This window comes from Gymnoscopelus braueri, assembly GCF_963280865.1.
Source record: "Gymnoscopelus braueri genome assembly, chromosome: 13".
NCBI lineage: Eukaryota > Metazoa > Chordata > Actinopteri > Myctophiformes > Myctophidae > Gymnoscopelus > Gymnoscopelus braueri.
In genome coordinates, this window is record NC_137615.1 from 27,559,715 (window position 1) to 27,581,967 (window position 22,253).

General features: G+C 41.9%; 2 protein-coding genes across 3 annotated transcripts in view; one reads left to right on the plus strand and one right to left on the minus strand.

Annotated features, from left to right (window-relative positions):
* Window positions 1–13,963, minus strand: part of smurf1 (SMAD specific E3 ubiquitin protein ligase 1) — a 29,772-nt gene extending 15,809 nt beyond the window's left edge. For both annotated transcript variants that reach the window (XM_080447233.1, XM_080447232.1), the window contains exon 1: window positions 13,592–13,963. In XM_080447233.1, the coding sequence (XP_080303359.1) occupies window positions 13,592–13,646 (55 nt within the window). In that variant the 5' untranslated portion in view covers window positions 13,647–13,963. The remainder of the gene's footprint in view (window positions 1–13,591) is intronic.
* Window positions 13,964–14,567: 604 nt separating this feature from the next.
* The window catches only part of LOC308098389 (myosin-16-like), a 37,568-nt gene continuing 29,882 nt past the window's right edge, over window positions 14,568–22,253 (plus strand). Inside the window, exons 1-7 of the mRNA XM_080446724.1 lie at window positions 14,568–14,688; window positions 18,307–18,608; window positions 19,143–19,286; window positions 19,576–19,732; window positions 20,207–20,234; window positions 21,755–21,851; window positions 22,161–22,253. Coding sequence (XP_080302850.1) covers window positions 18,405–18,608; window positions 19,143–19,286; window positions 19,576–19,732; window positions 20,207–20,234; window positions 21,755–21,851; window positions 22,161–22,253 — 723 coding nt within the window. The 5' untranslated portion in view covers window positions 14,568–14,688; window positions 18,307–18,404. The remainder of the gene's footprint in view (window positions 14,689–18,306; window positions 18,609–19,142; window positions 19,287–19,575; window positions 19,733–20,206; window positions 20,235–21,754; window positions 21,852–22,160) is intronic.

The following is a 22,253-nucleotide window of genomic DNA, read 5'->3' on the forward strand; positions in this document are numbered from 1 at the left end:
CTAAGGCTACAGCTGACCGACGAAACTTTGTTGGGACACACAGACACCACAGTAAAATATAGGCTAGTGCCATGCTGAGACCGTATACACACACACACAGTGAAAATGGTAGAACCTTCTCCCTTCGCCACGTCTCAGGGGAATCTGACCGCAAAGTGCATACTGACCTAGAGACTGTGTATATGTTTGTCAGTGTGTGTTCAGACTGTGTACTTACAATATATATATATATACTGTATATATATGTACTCACTGTTTACAGCTTCCACTGTGTGTGCGTCCTTGTTAAATGTTTTTGAGTGAAGGCCAGACTGTCTGGTATGAGAGCAGGCCCATGTTACATCAGGTCAGATCAGTTAACACTGCTCTAAGGCCAGAGAACACTACTGAACTACTAGAAACTCATTTCCCCACACACACACACACACACACTTACAGCTCTTGTTTATGGGGCAGTGTGGGAACTGATCCAGGAGGACCAGGTCCAATAGCTTACATTCCAAGTTGCAGTCTGACACTCACTAATAAGTGAAGGGAAGGCTTTACAAACTGTTTGCATTTTTTCATCGATTCTTCTTGTCTAGGGTTGCATATCATTTGGGCTTTATCTGATACCGGTGCTAAACCGGTTATTTTAAAATGGTGTTGGACTGGTGCCTGAACAATGTCAGAACCGAAACTTTTCATTAAATAAAAACTAGAAACAAGTACAAAAAAAATTACGGTTAATGACATTAATGGCTTTTATTGCCAATAAGGCAAATTAAAACATTGAATTATACGGTAATATATCATTGAATATCAACTTATTAACAGTGTAAAACTAAAACATTTTAAAGTCACAAAACTGATGATGGTATACATGCAAGACTTGTAATCAATGTTACTTTACATTAATCAGGCATGCAAACAGCCCCGAGGTGAAAAGGGTGACATGTTCTTTTTTTTCCGGGTAAGGTGTCACACTTTTGCCCTATTTGGATTCAAAACGGCTATTGTAGCTGAAAAGCTACAAGTTTGCGTGTCTGATTAATAATGATAACTGAATATCCACTGTAGTATTGGTACGAATAAGTAGGAACCTTTGGTACAATGTTGTATTACTGGGTTCACTTAATAAAGTAAGACTGGACTGAAAGCACCGCAATGCCAGCTACTTTGCGACTCTTTACTGTTGGTTATTAAAAAAAAACATCAACCAATAATAGTAAGGAGATCCACAACAGCACATCACGTGTAGGTCGACTACTTTCAGTGAGCGACACCATCATATGGTGTGAGAGTATAAATTAAGCATTATACAGGGTGCATCGTTCTGTGTTCAAGTACCCTGTGCATCACCAGATGCTTCCATAAATTTGACTTGTCCCCCTTGTATAAGTTGCATGTCCCAGTGTGGGAATCCTTTGGAATGAACTGCAGCTACACAGTTTTAGACCATTTAACATTTTATAGGCTTTTTTAGAAATAAAAAAGAAATAGAACATTTTGAACTGTGTTTAAGCTAACAAGCTAATGGTAGCCTAAATGCTGCTGGACAGAGCCGTGTGTTTGTATACTAGTCACACGTACATGTGGTGCAGTGATGACTAAAATGTAGGCCCTAAACGATCGCTCTGTCTGGAGCACCACTTGACAGCTCAGGCTTTAAGTGGTACCGAAATGAAGCACCCAAATCTCTGTTGTGATTCAGTCCTGTAGGAACCAGACCTGCCAACGGTACACAACGGTGCCCAATTGGTCATATTCACATAACGAGATGGCCAGTGTGACATAAGAGTAAAAGGGCTGCCATGTGAATATGGCCACCGTGTCACTATGGTCAAAGGAAGTGCTAGTCCCCTTCTCAGACGCCAACGTGTGTTTTCTGCCCGATCTCAGTAGCCACGTCCCCTGCTTAGCCCTCAGTCATGCAGTACTCCGTGCAGTCCGTGGTGGAAAATAATATTCGGCGCTGGCATTGCCTAGGGAGGGCGATAATTTACGTGCCTATCGGTACATAACTCAGACGGGGCTGAGTAAGCTCAAGCGAACTTTGCAACGTTCGGCACGGCAACTCATGCGCTCGGTGGTGCCTCTCGTGGCTCAAGTTCGCTTGAGACTGTGCCCCTCCGTCGCGGTCCAAAACTATACTTTATCGGCGAACAAAAAGTAGTCCGCGGTTGTTAGGAAAAGTAATGTCTCAAGCGGGAGTCGAACCCGAGAGGCCTACTGGGCGAGGCTACTGGCGAGGCTATTGAGATCGGGGAGGAAGCACCCGTTCGCTTCTCAGACACCTTCATAAATTGAACACAGTTGGTCATTAGTTACCAACTAGACCCAGTGAGTGGCGTCTCATCTGCTAATCTGCAGCTACGGATCATTTCTACATTGCAATCTATAAAAAGGGCCTTGACTTCATTACAAAACGCAATATTTCTCAGTAGAGGATCATTATGAGGACATATAGCCTATTTGAGTCATAGGCCTGGGCTACACGTGTATGGATATTTTTCTAAACGGCTATTTTCGTCCTGTAGTGTGGACAGGGAAAAAGATTCAGTCCACATGACAAAAATATCTCTTTCCACACGTAAACGCATTTAACACAGGAGCGCATCCCTGACCAGCTGCAAGTTAAATGTTATATATTTTATATTTACATCTATTTTTTTTTATAAATGAGGGGCCAAATACATATCACATTTTTAAATTACTTTTAAAAAGGCCCAATACTTCTACAATTGTTAACATTTCTGAAAAACCTCTGATATCCATTCATTTTGGGGATAAACAAGACATTGGAGGGTAAACTTATATCTGATAAAGATGTACCATGTTCAAATCATATATACTTCACATAATTACATTATTAAACGCAGAAACTCATTAAACACAGGAGCGCATTCCTGATCAGCAGCAGGTCAGGCATAGCCTGGTAAACCCTCCCTCCGGAAATCTCAATTCCATTTCATTTCAGGAGTGAGTCTGGCATGAACCGCCTCTCTGCAATATTGGCTGTGTATGCCAAACGGCCGCGCCTATCAGCGTCGTCGCTCATTGTTCTGTGATTGACAGCTTACGTTGGCCAATCAGGTGGCGAGTTCGAGTGAGCCCAAAACACGAACCGCAGCCATCTTTTTCTTGTGCGGCCAATTCTCCGCTATTTTTTTACTTCAAAAAGCGCTCTAACTTCTATTTTGAGGCACGGAATTTACTTATAAGATATCGTTTGGATAGAATTTAGTTGTTTAACTTCATATATGTGGTCAATTAATCATGACAAAGCCTATTTAAAAAATAATAATTAGAGAACCGGTAGGGGCGGGCAGTGACACCATTGTACCCGAAAAAGGCAACCCATTTTGGGTATGGCTGTCTCAAAAGTCCCGTCGCGTCACATTAAGACTGGTGAACTGCTGATTGGCTGAAGGGGAAAAATTATCATTGGCTGAAGGGGTTGTCAGTCAACGGTATTACTCCCGCCCAACTCCAGCACAGCCAATATTGCAGACAGGCGGATCAGGCCAGACTCACTCCTGAAATGAAATGGAATTGAGATTTCCGGAGGGAGGGTTTACCAGGCTAGGTCAGGCATGCTCATCGGTTAAATTCGGCACAAGCCGTCAGAAACCCCAATGTTTAAATGTTTTACAACCGTTCTTTAATTTTATCATGCCGTCTTTACAATAGACACATGTAGAAATTCGCGGCTGCTAATACATTTTTAATACAACGTTCGGAAACGAGTCAAGAAAGACTGTTTAGCCAAAAACGCTGTATTTGTGTGGCTGAGAGGCCCAAGTGCACAGAAACATTTGCGTTCAGAAAAAGAAAAAGATCCATATATGTGTGGACCGGGCCTTAATCCGTTCCAGGTGATAGGGGACAGCCATGGGTTTTTATAGAGACTCCTGCCCAAGAACTCAATTTAGGACAAACAAGCAGAGTAGTGCAAGTCAGGATTGAAAGATTAATTATGTAGACAAACTTTGAGAGGTTGACCATAGCAAGAATAACAGTATGGTGGGCAAAAACAAAAAAGAACATTTATATTCAACGTCTGTCCGTTTCATTGTTGCAGACAAATTGCTACTTTGGATACCTAAATATGTCATTGTGGTCCTACGATCCTTTTTGAAAGTTGGCAGTCCTCTAGCCAGCCAGAAAATGTACAGTCAGTCACACAGACAGCCAGTGTCAGTCATTCAGTTACTGAACAAGTCAGCCAGCCAGCTAGCTGGCTAGCGGTTTAGGATGTGGTGTCTGTGGTGGTTTGTGTGTGTGTCTGGCCTAGCCTGGTCTATATCCTGTGATTAACCCGTGGAGAATGGCTGCAGGATATACTTCCCTCTTACACCCCCCCCCCCCCCTCCTGACTCACACATTCCAACCTCATCCTCATCACTTCCACAGAGCGAAAGACTGAGACACAGAGGTAGAGACTTGAGAGACAGACAAGAGAGGAAAAGACAAAGATGCAGCTGGAGGTAGACAAAAAAGGCACAGAGATAAAGGCAGAAAATAGAGGGAGGAGAGAGAGCGACAGCCACAGACAGCATTAAAGACAGAGAGACTGCTTCAGCTTCCTCCTCCAGACGTGCAGTAGAGGATATCTCTCTCGCTCTCCCCCCCCCCCCCCCACGGAGGGATGTGTGTGTCCAACTCTTTCTCAGTGTGAAGATGAACGCCTCACTCTACCAAGGTCACAACTGGCCAAGAGGCAAACTCAGTTTATCTCGATATATCCCCATTTAAATTTGTTGTCTCCCTTTTGGCTAAGTGTGATTGTATTGTGTTGAGTTAGGATTCTCTGACTTTTCTCTTTCTCCCTCTCAAGAGCAATGATGGAGAGTTCTATTTATCTGTTCTTGAGGGAGTAAGATGAGAGACACACTAGAGAGATGAAAAGCTACGGTTATGCTATGGTATGAGCCCCTACAGGAATTTGCGATAACATTTTTTTTTCTTTGCAGTATCCAGCATTCTACACAAATACTGGTAGGACTTGCAATGCGTCTATTCCCACATAGAAAACACTGGGTAATATTGAACAAAAATAATAACAAATCTGTATTTTTACCACAATAAAGGGTGTAATGAAAATACTGATCAACTTTTCATTTCTAATAGATAATATTGTGCAATGAATCAGAAAAACTACAACAAACTAACTAAGCCACATGTGTTGCTCACCACAATAGTAACAATCACCTAAATGAACAGAGATCAGGGTTCTGGCCCGGACGCACTATTCAAACACTCTGGGCTGATGCAAGGGTCCGCTACGGCTTGCTGGTTAACATATTGCCGTAGAAATAAAAACACATAAATTCACATCATCTTCCTGTGATACTGGTGTTTTGTCAATTCTTCTAAACTCGTCAACTCTTTGATTCTGCTAAGGCTCAGCCTGCCATGGATGAGAAAAACAAGTTTTTATTTTGTTGAAAAAAAACATTTTTTAATAAAGAAAATGTTCCCTCACAGAACCAGGAGAAGATTTACTTCTCCATTCACTTCCTGGTTAATTTATTTGGGAAATAACCTGTATCTCGGCTCCTGTATTTTTGGCGAGACATGCTATTTTTAACAGTGGATAACAAGCAAGCGGGAGGTCGCAATGACTTTTTTCTTTTTGCAGAAGCAGAGTGAAACCCTCCGGGATTAGCAATCATCAGGGGATCGATCATACTGGAGATAAATATTCTGTGACTACTTGAAAAGGTAAGAAAATCGAAAAAACGCAGGCAGTCTGGGCCTTATTTAGTAGTATATACTCAAAAACATAATACAAAAACGGGTAAGAAAGTCCAGGGCAGACATTTAATTTCTCTTTTGGGTCTTGAGCTAAAAAGGTTTGGGAACCAATTATCAAGAGCCGTCAATCTTCCTTGGCCTCACGATTCAATTCCAATTCACCTGTTAACGATTCCATTCTATGATGCATCTCCATTTTCTATATTTTTCTACATTACTGCTAATGGCTAAGTCAACTCATTCACTGCCAAGGACGTAATAAATTAATTTCTTTCCAATTACCAATTCTGCCACGGACGTAAAAAACGTATATATATATTTTTAATTGATTTTATAAAAGATCTCACTGTTCTTTATCACTCACAGTGACTACTTTCACTGTAACTCACCCGGATACGGAAATAACCCCAATCCAAGATTTCCGTTTCCACCCGCTTCCAGTTTAACTCATTGAAACGGCTCTTTCTCGACTTGCCTTTTTTTCCCGCCGAGTTGCGCCAGACGCTCTGTCGGACACGCGATCATAACGGATGTACATTTTCTTTGGCGAGCTGAAAAGGTAAGAAAACCGTGCATCTTTGACGAGAAATGGCGTTCTTACATGGAGCTGGGGCTGACCCGGTTGAAAATGAAATGTTTGTTGTCCGGGCGACTCAGACACGTACCCTGTGTTTACAAACGATTGGACATGCGATCATAATGAATATAATTTTTTTGTGACCTGTTGAAAGTTTAAAAAAATATATGAAAATTGCTGGCAGTGGGCAAACACAGCCAGAAATAAATCTGACAGTGAATGAGTTAATACAAGCAGTTAAATATTTTTATTTAAAAAGTGCTTTAACGTGATGAGTCTTGGAATCGATTAAATTCCACACCTCTAGTGTGTTCACAACTGCAGCAGCATTAATGTATGGGTGGATTAGAGCACATGTAGAGCGGTCTTTTTTGTGTGTAGCCTTGTGGTAAAATAATTTTTAAAGCCACTGGCCAAACTTCAGGCCAAAATCTCAGTGATTGTGTACATTAATCATGAGTTCTAAATCAGCCGACTATGTCTGTCTATACCGTCTATGATAGCTATGCTAGTATAATCCCAGCCCAGGCTAATATTATACCTAACCATTAGGCTACATTTCTACCTGCTGACAACTGACGTCACAGACAAAGCAAAAAAGTTAATAATAAAAATAGGGCTGCAACTATCAATTATTATCTTAACGATTATTCTATCGATTACTTATTCAATTAATCGAGAAGTGCAGTAAAAATTACGTATATATTTTATTTATATATTTGATCCCCTTTTTCTTCTTCTTCGATTTAGTTCCTTCAATAAATTCCTCCCCACACAAATTTCGGTGTTGTCACTGCTGTTGTATCCTACTGACCTGCCAGTGAGGAGGCCCCACCGGGAGGACGTAGGGCCTTTGTCCCACTCCTCTTGCCCAATACTCCCTGCTGACAGGTGCCGCCCCAGCCCGTAGGAATACATGCAATGACTAATATCTCCGCCCAGCTTCCCTCCCCCCAGACACGGGCCAATTGTGTTCGCATAGACGCCAGACAAAGCCAGATTTTATTTATATCAATGAATCGATGCAGAAGATTCTAAATTGTTTTTTTTTAATTGACTAAATCGATTAGTCAGACTCAGATTAACTGCAGCCCCATTAGACTTCACAGTCAATTCATGCTACTGTATGTAAACTGAAGATGTACATCATATCATAGGATGTCTTTTATGTCTGTGTATTGTGTTGGTATTTATACAAGTGAACATTGTCACAAGTATTCAAGCCTAGAAATGTCAATATAAATAGTTTTGAATGAAAATCAATTATCGTTTTAATACTCGATTACAATAATTTGTTTGATTAACTGTTACAGCCATAAAAAAATAATAACACTCATAGCAGATATTTTACCCTCCTGTCAATCATAATAAGGCCTGTCACAATTACATAATCGCCTAATCACACTTGTAGATTCTTTTCACAAGGCATGCAGGAAAAAAACACCACATTTTCCCAGAGGCGAGCTACAACTGCAATTTGCAACAGATTGGTTCATTTCATTATGAGGGTCAATTAGGGACTTTTATTTGCCAAATTAAAAGTAATGCTCCTAGTCAGTGGTTACAATGGTGGGGCTACTGATCTTGAAAAGTCAAAAATACCAATTTACCTTTAATGTCAAGCCAAGTGAGAAGTTTTTAGTGTTTGAGTGATGCACAGAGCACATGCTCAGGCACTGTAGGTTGTCTGGCTGAGAAAAATGGTTACAATGAAGTTACTTCCTGACTCAAATTGACAGGTCCTTTAGCCATCTAAAAAAAACCTAAGTAAACATCTCACCTGCTTGCTAGCAGCACTGTGCTGATGTTCAAACACAAACAGACACACACTAGACTAATGGGTCTTTGTGCTCAATGCGTCCGATTAAGAAAAGCAGATCTCTATTTACCATTGACCAACAAGACCAGAGAAGTAAGCAAAAAAAAACATTGTCTATTTGGGTTTGTGCATGTTCGAATGCATGTGCCCTGGCCTCAGTCAACCAGAGGATAAGGCCTAATTTATGCTTCGGGGAACAAGTGTTGCATCGCTGTCGACACCTTTTTCAGTTGAAAATATTTTCCCCCCTCGAGCAATATAGCATCAAAGTATAAATTAGGTTTTAGGCATGCATCCTTCCTAAGTGTACTGGATTCTCTCACTTCCTTTGCCCCTTCACCCCTTCACTCTCAGCTTTCGATCATTCTCTAGATGGCTTCACTTGCACAGCTCCCGCCAACCCATTTCTCAACCTCTTTGCCCTCTTTCCAAGTGTGTCCCATCCAGCTCTTTGTGAGTATCAGTTGTCTGCTGTCTTGGCTCTGCTCTGTGTGTTGAGCTTTGGGCCAAGGTGCTAGTATCCAATCTGAGTACCTGGCACAAGCAAGCGTAAACCCCCAGCGACACGTGCCTCCGCCGCCGGCCAATTACAATGATCCTGTTAGATCAGTGAAACAACCATTCACAGGAAAGTGATTCATTCAACTGGGCCTTTTTTATTCACAGAAATGAATTGGCTTCGTCTCCCATTAATTAATCATTTTAGTAGTCTTAATAATCGTATTTTTCTCAATTAGATATTTCATGCTTACTATATGCTATCCTAATCTCTACTGGATATATTACATAAAAAACTAAGCTGGTTGAGACCAACACTCCTAGCTTCCTTACCAGAATCTGGTATTCACATTTCAAATCACATTAGATGTGATGAGATGATACAGGGTGTCGCTTAAGATCAACATGGGCTGGACAAAGGAATTGCCCTCCTTTTTCATCCGGTCCCCAAACTCTAACCAGCTTTTGTGTAGACACGATGAGAAATTAGCACCAGCGACCTGCCAAATGCTGGTATGTTCTGGCTGTGGGTGATAAATGTGTCCTACCTTCGGCAGACAACTATCTATTATTCATACATTAGGCTATATTGTAGCATAATTAATTGCCTGATAAAACACATCAGGTGACTGGAGTAACTCTGAAGCCACCACCAGTCAATTACTGTGGCTGGACAGTGACAATACTCCTGTGAATAGGGTAGAACAGAGATGAACAACCGAGTTTTCCGTAATAGCAGTGGTTGACACTAACAGTACGTTTTAACAGCGGGCGACTCTCGGGCGATCGCCTGGCGACATCGTCCAAAAGATAAAGAAAATCCATCTTTCATCGCCCCCCCGCCCACTTCGCCCTATCGCCAGTAGTTGCCGGCTCTCATAGACATATAATGCACTTCCGGAAAATACTATCCTGAATCGCCCGCTGTTAAAACGCACCGTAAGGTCTCAGAGGCACTTGCCCGTTGGGCAAGTACAGGTCATGTTCTACTTGCCCAAAGGTCATGCCCACTTTCCCGAAAAGTAAATCCTCCATTAAAAAAAAGGTAGGTAGAATGTACGCTTGTGGAACAAATTAACGTTAAAATCGATAGCTGCCGAGTGGCGACAGTCACTTTGAAAAACAGAATGAGTGCAACTGCTAGTTGTAAAAAGGTAGCATTGTTCTTCATGAATAACCAATCATACTTAATGCAGACGAAATGCACTTGCTCGTCGGGCAACCTGAAAGCAAACTTGACATAACGTTCTATTTACTTGCCACGAGCAGTCAAGCAACCGTTAGTGTCAAACCCTGAATAGCCTACAGCCTAGTTTTCTAGTAGGGACATAAAACATTTCATAACATTTGGAATAGTCTTCATTTGTTTTGAAACATTTAAGCATTTAGCCTTTATTATACTTTGTCATTCAACCATATCGCTAGCTGGAAAAAAAACGGATTTTCGAATGGAAAAACATGACGCGATAGCAAGAAAATAAATTAGGTTTTAGTTCAGCACCAGGCCATATGTGCGACACTAATCATAAGCTTAAAGCCACTTCAAGTGTCATATATAACACAACAAATTGTATCATGCAATAAAATTACAATATTAAAACGGACTAATCATAATTCTCAGCAATAATAATACAAATAATAATAATACAAACCAGCATATAAACCCAGCGGTTACAAAACATTTTCACGTCAAGGATCCCAAATTGATACATATTAGGCCACAAACGGACATTTGAAAAGATTTTAGTCCAGGGAACCCCATAAGAGATTTTTTTGGTTATTAGACTAGATTTAGTACAGAATTCTGTAAATGGTTTATACTGTAAATGGGGAGATGACAGTGGAGAGAGTGAAATCAATTATCTGAATAGTCAACATTCTCTCATTGGGATAACTTCTAGCCTGTGAAATAATAGTGAAATTAAACTGCTCCTCATTTAGCTGGGGACACCCTGCCCCTCAAGGACTGCTGGGGGTCCCTGGAACCCACTGAGAACAAGTGATCTGAAGCATGTCCATGGGACTCCGACTCCGGCTCTAACACCTAATAAAATCATAACCCATGGGTACTGGCTATAAAACTTCAAAGAACAGGAGTACTGGTCTTAGTATCTTATCACTGAGCCAGTTGTTGCGTCATTAAACTTTAAAGTGTAAAACCCATATAGGTTTTATTAAGTGTGCAAAACTGTGCATCATTTTACTATGATTAATAACGCATAACATACAGAATAAGCTCTCCTGTACATAAGGACACAACGCGGTCTCTATTAGCTGCAATGTGACTGTCCATATATGCACAGTCTTGGCTCTGAGATCTAAGACTATGCAAAAAACCTACATGGTCTTCTCTTTACTCTCTCTGATCTAGGCCAAACAACCTCTACACACAGACTAAACACACTGTTGGCCAGCCAGGCAGCATTACACTCCCATTGGCTCATCGCACATTCCTCACCCAATTAGAATTCCTCTCATACCTGTGGGGGCGGGGCACAGTGGGGGCAATAACCTCTGTCTGCCTGTACCCAAAGAGAAATAATGGCTGGCTGACACACAAAAACACATGACTCTTTCTCTCTCTCATCCATGCCTGCCCTGCACAGTGCACACAGACATACACAAACACCCCCTTACATTTTCAAAGATACATTTTGCACTCAAATCCACACACTCAAACAAAAGCACACACAGCCAAACAAAAACTCAAGCATTTGAGGCTCAGCTATCTTTGTATTTAAGTGAGAAGAGTCAGCACTCAGCAGACAGTGTGACAAGGACAAGATGTGTCAGAGTCAGAGTTGTGTCTGTCCGTCTCTGCTTGCAAATACATATGGCACAGGTTGTTGATCTAAGTTGGGAACACATGGGCAAGTCAAAACAAACATCAAGTACCTAACACTTTTAGCCAGAGGAGAAGCATTTTGGACAACACTGCTACTCAAACCCCATCCATCACAATCATACACTCGACTGTGTCTTGGCCTGTATCCACACACACTACCACCTCTAGAAAATATTTAGGCTGCTGCCTGGCCTACAAGGTCTGCTCTGTGTGTGTGTGTGTGTGTCTGTGAACTGGGAGAACAGAGGACAAGGCGTCTGCCCAGCGGCACGGGGTCGTCATTTCCATCTGAATAGAGGCCCCTGGTTGCCCAGCAGGTCTACAATGGCAGCTACAGTAAACCCCATTGTTCCAGTGGTGTGTGTGTGTGTGTGTGTGTGTGTGTGTGTGTGTGTGTGTGTGTGTGTGTGTGTGTGTGTGTGTGTGTGTGTGTGTGTGTGTGTGTGTGTGTACCCCCCCTATCTGCCATGTGAGCATCAAATAACAGAGGAGTCTGACCCTGAAGCGAACAACACACAGCGATGATAGTATCAAAAGAGACCCGAACGTGTCAAGCTCTTCCTGGGTGGCTGGCGCTAAAAGAGTCAGACATCTGTCTAAACTAAAGATGGAAGAAGAGAGAATAGTGTCAATCAATATCCATGCATAATCTAGGCTACCGTGTCAAATATGCCGACGGGATCGATTTTCAACAGTTGCGTTTGGCTACGGCGCATACACAGTGAAATCCTACTCACTGACAGTGTTGCCATGTCTGCTTATTATAAGCTACATTGGGCTTGTGTTTCTGTCAAGTTGCTTGTAAATATTGGTAGCGTTTTTTTTTGTTGCTCGTTTCTAAAGTGTAGTTGCTTAAATGTTGTTAAAACCAGTGGTACTCAAACATTTTCATGTGAAGGACCCCCACATTAATATGTATTTGTAGACTAAAACCTTATGAAAATATTTTGTGCCAGACACCCCCATAGAAGATTGAGAATTTGAAAATATTCCTAAATGTTCACTTTGTTCCAAGATATTTCTTTGAAAATAGCCAATAGGGTTAGGGTGCTCATGACTCATGTGGCTTATTTTGGGCTTGTTTTCATAGACTTGGTTGCTTATTTCTCTCGCACGATCTGGCAACACTGCTCACTGTTAACGAATCCATTTGAGTGTACAAATGGACCCCATTTAGTTCCATCTCTACACACTCTCGGAGTTCAATTAAAAGAAGAGTTTACTGTGTAGCTCATCATCGCATTCAGGTCAAACGACGGACTCGGCTGGTCTTGGTCAACCCCCCCCCCCCCCCCCCCAAAATGGGTCTAGCTAACTAGACTAACACAATCCGCTAGCGTTAGCTAGTAACCTGGCAATGGGCAGACTGCTATCTGATTGAGTGGTTTTTCTATTGCTTATCGTGATTCTAGGTGTGGAATGGTGTGTGTGAACGCGCCAGTCAGCAGCCTGTCTGTCTGTCCCAGTTGAATCATTCTGCTGCTTAATGTCCTCCACTCGGCAGCTTAACGGTAGTTTGGTTAGCTGCTAGCAAGTGTTGCCAGGTTTTGCGAGAGAAAGAAGCAACCAGGTCTATGAAAAACAAGCCCAAAAAGAAGCGACTAGGCTACGGCTATTTGAAAATAGCCTACAAGCCTTTAGGTCTGCTATTAAAAAAATAAAACTTGGAGAAACAAATTAAACGTTTTAACAGATGGGGGGGGGGTGTAGAGAAATACTTAATTTGGGGGGTCCTTGACATGAAAATGTTTAAAATCCACTTGTTCAAACAGCATTACGAAACAAGCCTAAACCAAGCCACAACTACACTTTAGCAGAAAGCTAAAAAAAAACGCAACCACCAATATTTACAAGCAACTTTACAGAAAAAGAAGCCAAAAGTGGCGTATAATAAGCCGACATGGCAACCCCGCTGCTAGCGCGCTAGCATCGCTGCTAATGTTTGGCGATACAACAAAAACCGGATGTTTAGGCAAAGCAACGGCTCTGGCAAACCTTCTAGCAACGGCTTAACGTGCTCATTTGCGACTACTAAAACGAGCCTCCGGGATGTTGAACTGAACAAGGACCGTGAGAAGAAACGGCTTCACTCCCGTTTTTTTTTTTTTTTTACCTGTCAGGCGGATTTTGATGCTGGACCCGTTCCTTCGAGTCCCAGGATTCGACATCACTCCGGGGGGAAAACGATCACGCAAACTAACCCGCTCGGGTTTCGCCCCGAAAAACGCGATTCCACAGCCCGGTCGGAGGATGACGTGCTACGGTGTTGAAATCCGTGGTCCGTGTCGGCGTTGCTCGCGGGGAAAAGTGTATTATTTTATCGCAAAGTCCCCCCCGTTCCTCCGTTCCTTCGAAATCTCACAACACAGACGAACATTTTCGGGGGCTGGCTCTCAAAGAACACGTTGTGACGTCAGGCTGTTACGGCAAATACGTGCTCGTCTCCGGGAAGCGTGGGCGTGCCCGTGGAGCTGCGTTGCCAGGTTTTGAGAGAGAAACAAGCCCAAAAGAAGCAACTTAGGCCACATGAGCACTTTAAACCTATATGCGTCGGCTATTTGGAAATAGCCGAGCTCGTAGATCTGCTATTTTCAAAAACTCTTGCAATGAAATGTGCAAGAGTTATTTTTTATTCAAATATTTTGAATATATTTGAAACATTCTCAACACAAATGCTCCCTGGCACAAAAGTTTTTAATGAAAATATTTGAGAACCACTGGTTTCAATAATAATTAAAACATTTGGAAGCAAGCGTAAATAAGCAACTACACTTTAGAAACAAGCCCAAAAAAACGCAACCCGCAACTACCATTTTTACGAGCAACTTCACAGGAAAAGAAGCCCAAAATCGCTTATAATAACCCGTCATGGCAACACTGGTGCCCGTGGAGTTCAGGAGGAAAAGGGCAGGAGGAACTAATGTGTCTGAAGGCTATGATTGTTGTGTCATTTTGTTGGGGGATTCTCTCTGTCTGTAATCATGACACATTCCTTTGTGGTTACATCACGTTGTTCCATATCACAATCTCCCTCACTCATGCATGACTTTATGTATTAGTATTATTCATTAGTCATATTAAATGTATGATAAAATAAAACATGCAATGTTTTTAGTATGCTTGTTAGTAAGTACTGTAGTAAGTATTAAATTATTCAATTTGTGTCTACAGGGAAACCAGAACAACAGTAGACGCGATCATTTTCAGCAGGTGGGTTGTGGGATTGCTAAAGTCTCATAGACAAATAATACCCCCCCCCCCCCCACACACACACACACACACACACACACACACACACACACACACACACACACACACACACACACACACACACACACACACACACACACACACACACACACACACACACACACAATATTGTTATTGTATTTGCTCCTGCTTTTGTGGACAATGCAAAATGTGAGAAGGTGCCTGATGGGTTAATGGTGTGGGTGAGTTACAGTTGTTAAGGACAGTTAGCTGGAGGGATTTGGCCTTTTAGCTGCATTAGGGTTAGTGGCTGGCTGAAATTAAACAATAGAGCCACTCATTAGCCTGGACACAGTAAATCCACATTAGTATGTGTCTGTGATTACAGACACATACACACTCTCTCACTTCTCTGTCCCCCCCCACACACACACACACACACACACACACACACACACACACACACACACACACACACACACACACACACACACACACACACACACACACACACACACACACACACACACACACACACACACACACACACACATACACACACACACACACTTCCAAACACTGATAAGAAACAATTCTCAGCCCCTGCCAGTCTGTTCCTTTTAGCCAAGTCTTTTAAACGCCACAAGACTTGTTTTCCATGTTCACTTTTTCCTTCTAACACCTGTCCTCCTCTTCCTTCTTTCTTCCTTTGTGTGTAATTGTATGTTTAGTTACGTCAACACCCCACAGGTGGTATAGTGGTTTCATCAGAGGCAGTCTTGACGGAGCCCTTTTAACACACACACACACACACACACACACACACACACACACACACACACACACACACACACACACACACACACACACACACACACACACACACACACACACACACACACACACACACACACACACACACACACACACCACAGCCTCAGGAGACAGTGTTCATATTGGAATCAGTCTCTATCTCTCTATTCCTCCCATGTCTTTCCATTGAAAAAAAAAAGTACTTCAAAGGTTACAGACCATCAGTGAACTCGATAAAATAGAATAAACAGAGCAATGTCCAGTGTTGTGCTCTAAATATTGTAGTATCCCCCCCCCACACAGCACACACACACACACACACACACACACACACACACACACACACACACACACACACACTTTCTTTCAGTTTCCTTTGTTTTTTTCATCTCTAAGTATATTATCCTATTCCTTTCCTTTGCCATACACTTTTTAGACTTTAATATGAAACCAAATTATTATGGTGTCCAGTGGGATTTCTTAACTGCCCTATGAATGACGTAATCTTCATTAACATTGATTGCTATGCAGCAATATGCACAATATGTACTTCTGTGCAAGCGTGTGTGTGTACCCAGAGGTATTGCTAAGTTGGTCTCAATGATGGGAATTCTCCGTAACTGTAAACACATTCGATTGGTCCCAGGGGTTCCAACGGCACTTTGAATAACATGTAGGCTACAACTGTGAGGATCAGCAACCACTCATGCACACACATGCACACACACACACACACACACACACACACACACACACACACACACACACACACACACACACACACACACACACACACACACACACACACACACACACACACACACACACACACACACACACACACACACACACACACACACACACACACAGTAGCAGCTGTATATGGCTGTTGCAGAGAAAAACAGTGTGTGTGTGTGTGTGTGTGTGTGTGTGTGTGTGTGTGTGTGTGTGTGTGTGTGTGTGTGTGTGTGTGTGTGTGTGTGTGTGTGTGTGTGTGTGTGTGTGTGTGTGTGTGTGAGGGGGGGGTATGTGTTATTACTGGCGGTGTCTCTCCGTCTCTATTAGAACATTCCCTGGGGGAGCAAGGGGAACAGCTGCTCCAGCCTTGAGGGAATGAAAATGACTTTTCCTAAAGCCCTTCAAGGTCTAAACAGTGAATAAGACCAAGACAATGACATGAAAACTGTAAGGTCCACATTGCGAAAACTACGCAACAATGAATTCCAAACCCTTTTCTTATTCTCCAATCAGAAGAACTTTTGTGATTCAGACATCATGACTGTACAGCAGGAAACAAGCATATGGTTTGTGTTGAAATAATGTTTTAGTGATACCTCATCCTCAGTGATCCACTCATGCTTCTGCCCCGCCCTGTGAGACAGAAGGTTTCTGGATAATCACGGGTAGACAACTGTTGATAAATGTCTCCATGTTAAAGGAGTAGTTCACCCAAAACATTACTTATTTTTTTATCAATTTCACACCCAATGAAGCATTGAATTTATGGAGATTATCGCATTCCTACGCCAATAATTTCATCCGGTAGGAGACACAAAGAGTCTCCATTGTGTCTCCTACCAGATACATTAGCATCTTTATTATTATCATCATCAAATTATTGGCTCAGGAATATGACAAAAACAAAAAAATCTCAATGAATTCAATGCTTCACGGGGTGTGTAATTGATCCGTCCGTCCGCCCGTCCGTCCGTCCGTCCGTGTGTGTGTAATCTATCTACGTATGTACTGTACACAGTATCTACAGTATCTGTCTGTCTGTCTGTCTGTCTGTCTGTCTGTCTGTCTATATATCTATCTATCTACAGTAGGTGTATTGTAAAGGTGTAGTTGTAGATTTTACCAAGATTTCGTAAAAGGAAAGGTTTTACAGTGAATGTAACACACAGTCCAGTCTATCGGCATGAGTTAACAGACTTAAGTTCGGATGCTTTACTCATCCCACTCCCACCGGAGACACAAGAGCAAAAGCAAATGATGGGTGGGATCATGGGGGCATGGGAGGGATTCAAATCAAGGCGTGGAATGATAGAAGAATGGAAAGATGGGGAGAGAGAACGCTGGAGGTGAAGAAAGGAGATGGATGAGACCTGAGTGGTGGTTTTCAAGGCAAACCCTAAATGGCACGAGACAGACTGAAGAATGCCCAAATCCCGGGCCGACAGTGTTCATAACAGGCAGATCAGAGAGATGAGACCTCAGGGCAATGGCTGGTTTTAGAGTTGTGACCATATCAGGGAGGAGAGGCTCTGGTATATAACAGCCTGGCCTCAACACCTTCACCCATAGTCCTCCTAAGCCTGCCTCAGCCTCCTGCATTGGTGAGCATGCACCTAAATCATACTATTTTGGCTAATTTGTTGCTGTAGATCTTTACATTTTGTTCCAACACTAATTCCACCTCTGTATTGTAAGTTGTCACTGAGCTATAGGGCAGGACCCCATCGCCTGTTACTCTGATATGATACATACTGTAACTACAGACTCTGGATAGTAATTATCTGCACTATCAGAACTGTGCGTGTCCTCTGTCCCTCAGCCTCCACATTGCACCCTAACTGCATATATTATAATTTAAATGTTGATAAAGACGATTAATCTAACAGTAATTATAAACGTACTGTCTTACACTTTTGCCCTGGGGTTTGCCCTTTTCAACTGAAGACCCCAGACTCAAAACCTATTTTAGGTTCTGAGGCTGACCCATGGTTTCCAAGATCTACAGGATTCCTACCGCAATGTGTTTCCACTCACAATGTCATGTCCATTTGTGTCTCTGTCCTGCAGCCTCTTTCTACACAGTAACCAGTGGGTGAGTGAGTGTATCCACCGGAGTGAGTGGCCGGTCAGTCACTTGGTGTGTGTTGGTCGCAGTAGCAGCAGCCATGCCGTACAAAGGAGAGTGCGGGGATGATGTGGACCCCATGCCATTCCTGGCACCGCCTGAGAAGGAACGCCTGGAGGCCATGAGTAAGCCTTACGACATCAAGCGCTCCTGCTGGATCAAAGACGAGAAGGAGGCCTTTATCGCTTCCGAGATTCAGTCTGAGGATGGGGACAAAGTCACCGTCAAGACCTGCAAGAACACAGTAAGACTTATAAAGTTGTGGTCTTTCTTTTAAATGAATGTTGTTTCAGGAAGTATATTAACCACAAAGGTCCTATATACTGTCACATCATGACGCCTTGTGATCTGTTATTTTGAACATTTTGATTTCTTTTTACTTTTAAACTTTCGACGATAATGACATGGCCCAATTACAGAAAGTGGGTAGCAGATGCACCTGTTTTCTGTTTTATAAAGTTAGAGACTTTAATAAACAAATTGCAATCAACCTATCATACAAAGTTGTCAGAACATTCTAAAATAATCCCATAGACCACACTTATTATTTCTTTAGCCCTGCATAATGCAAGCTTTGTTGAGGGTGTATACTGTTGTTCATTATTGATGGTGTTTCTTTTTTTCTTTTACCTTGCTGTATCTCTGCAGTACTTTCTCTTGCCCTGTAACTGTATCTTAAATGCTGTGCTGCCTCTTGAGACTGAATTCCCCATGGGATCAATAAAGGTTTTATCTTTATCTTATCTTATTATTAACCATTTCATCTCTCTGCCTACAGACGGTGACATTGAAGAAGGATGACATTCAGCCGATGAACCCTCCTAAGTTCTACCAAGCCAGTGACATGGCCAACCTCACCTTCCTCAACGAGGCCAGCGTTATGGAAAATCTGCGCAGCCGCTATGTTAACATGAGGATCTATGTAAGGCTGACCACAAAACTGATATCAAGCGCAGCGGGAAGGTTACACATTCATACAAATTCTATTGTATATTTGATATGGGTTTTTTGTATATTTCTGGTGGTTGAATATATACCGTAGATAGGACATAGGACACAGGAAAAGGGCAAGGGTTTGAGAGAGGGGATTAAATTGCTATAACCAGGTCATAATCTAAATGTGTGACTTTACAAGCACACAACATGCACCATTACTAGCTCTAGATTCAACATTGTCCATAATCCCTTGGTCTGTGTGTCTCCTCCAACAGACCTACTCGGGCCTCTTCTGTGTGACCATCAACCCTTACAAGTGGCTTCCAATCTACGGCGCCAAGGTGGCCCAGATATACAAGGGGAGGAAGCGCAACGAAGTTCCTCCTCATCTGTTCTCCATCTCCGACAATGCCTACCATGACATGATGATGGGTGAGGAGATTGGAAAGGAGGAGGAGAGGGAGGGAAGGAGGGGTTTAATGATTGAGAGACAAGGCTGTTGAACATTTGTAGTTGTAAGGAGTTCACAGGGCCAGACAAAAACAGGTTAGAATGGATGGATGCAGTATAGAGAAATGCACTAGGGGGTTGTAAGAAGGGTTGGGTATGAGATAAACATGTCATCACAGAGCTGATGGCAGGGTGAGTGGATGTTTGGGAATTATTGGGCTGGTGCGTGGTGATTTGTCCAGGGAGCAGAAAATACTTTGAGGTCGTTATGTGGTCTCAAGGGAGGGATCACACCTGTCTGTGCGTTGGCATTGCTGACAGGCCTTTTGCTGAGCGAGGATGGGAAACATCAACGGGCCTCTGATCGGCTCAAGAGGAAATCAACAGTAATTATCCATCTGTCCTTTTAATGCCCTCTCTCTTTCTCTCTCTCCTTTCTCTGCTTCGTCATCACAGAGCATGAGAACCAGTCTATGCTGATCACGTAAGTGGAATGCTCTGTTCCATGTACAAAGACCTTTTGACTTTTTGTTTTAGCATCTGCCCTTAAAGCATCTGTACAACCTGAGCCTGCATGGCTTAAAGGTACTGTACGATAAGTTATATTTGTTTTGTTAAAATAAGTGTTAAATAAATAACTCTATATTCTGATAGCACTTGTTGCTATAGAGTGTTTGTTCAGTAACAGCAGTCCCCCTGTCTCTCCAGCTCTTTAGCGAACAGAAAATGCATTTTCAGGTCAAGATACCAATTCTATCCAATCAGGTGAGAGTAATGACACAAAGAAAAGAGAAAACTAAATTGGAACTGGAACACTGAATGGGTTCTTTCCTGATTGGCTGAAATTAGCAACCCACCTTAAAATGTATTTTCTGTTTATGAAAGAGTTGGAGAGATGGGAGACTTTAACCTTTTAATAAAAAACGTTTTGTTTTAAGCAAAAAATATCACTTACCCTACCGGTCAGACTTTAACCTGATCTTAAGCTCGCTGATTCTGACAGTATAGATTATAGAACATCACCAAACCCAGTACTGTTTTTTTTATTTATAAAAATGTCAACTTCCTATTGATTTTACTATTTGAAGATCCGGATCCAGATCCGCAGATCCTAATAAAAATAGCAAAAACAATAGGAAGTTGACATTTTTATATAAAAAAAACAGTACTGGGTTTGGTGATGTTCTATATCGTCTGATTCAGCTCTGTTAAAAGAGCTCACCCTGAGCCTCTTCACTGTACAATGTAAGTCAAAGAGGAGCATATTTTAATTCATCAATTTCTAGTCAATGGAGAAATTATTTTTGATTTCTTGCCCACCTTTGTTGCTACATCATGGCAAGGTAACTACAACCCAAACCTCTACCAAAGTGGTCTTGTCCTTTAACCAAGATGCAGTCACATTTTCAGTAGTTGTGCCTCAATTCATATTTTTGAGTAAAATGAATTAAACCAAATTTCTTCTTCATCAGGGATCAATAATATTTTAGAATGTTCTGACATGTAAGTCAGGTAACACCTTCTATGAAGCCAATGTATTATTAATATACTTATGCTATACTTATGTTTTATTATATAGTTATTTTTATTTTAATTATAGTTATAATCACTCATATTGCTTTATAACAGCAACAGCACTCATACTGTAAGTACTCATGGTGCTTTATATTATAAAGCATCATGAGTTATTTTTATAAAGTAACAAATACTCATAACACATTAGAAGCATTTTATTATGACTCATAAGGCCATACTCACAGACCTTTTCTTTAGGCCAGGATCACAGTAATACATTACAATAATTGTGTGCATTATAATCACTGTTATAATGTATTATAGTGTGATCATAAGTCACTATAAGTGGTCACTGGGTACTTTAAATAAAGTACTTTACCCAATGACCTCAATCAGATTATAAGGCATTATAAGCATGCTGTTCATAATGCATTATAGACATGGGTTTTACAGAAAGTGTCTATCCTTTTGCCCCCCCCCCCCCCCCAGTGGAGAATCTGGTGCCGGCAAAACTGAGAACACTAAAAAAGTTATCCAGTACTTTGCCAATGTTGGGGCAACCGGGAGTAAAGTCTCAGACTCCAAGGCAAGTTTTAGTGTGTGTGCGCGCGCGCGTGTGTGTGTGTGTGTGTACACTCACGCTTTAAACTGAAATAATTTGCTGTCTTTTTGTTGTCTTAAAGACGAGCCTGCCTATTTCAAAAGATAGAAAGTGTGATCTGCCATCATTGCTTTTTCACATTTTTGAATGCTCAACTCAGTAAAATCCTCAATCTTCATTTAAGTCTTGTGTGTACAAACTAACCCAAATGGACCTGTAAAGGAGGATTTTACTGTGTACTCTACACTGCTCTGCTCTTTCATATCTACCATGTTCTACCCTCCTGTGCTCCAGGGTTCTCTAGAAGACCAGATCATCCAAGCTAATCCGGTCCTTGAGGCCTTTGGCAATGCCAAGACCACCAGGAACAACAACTCATCACGTTTT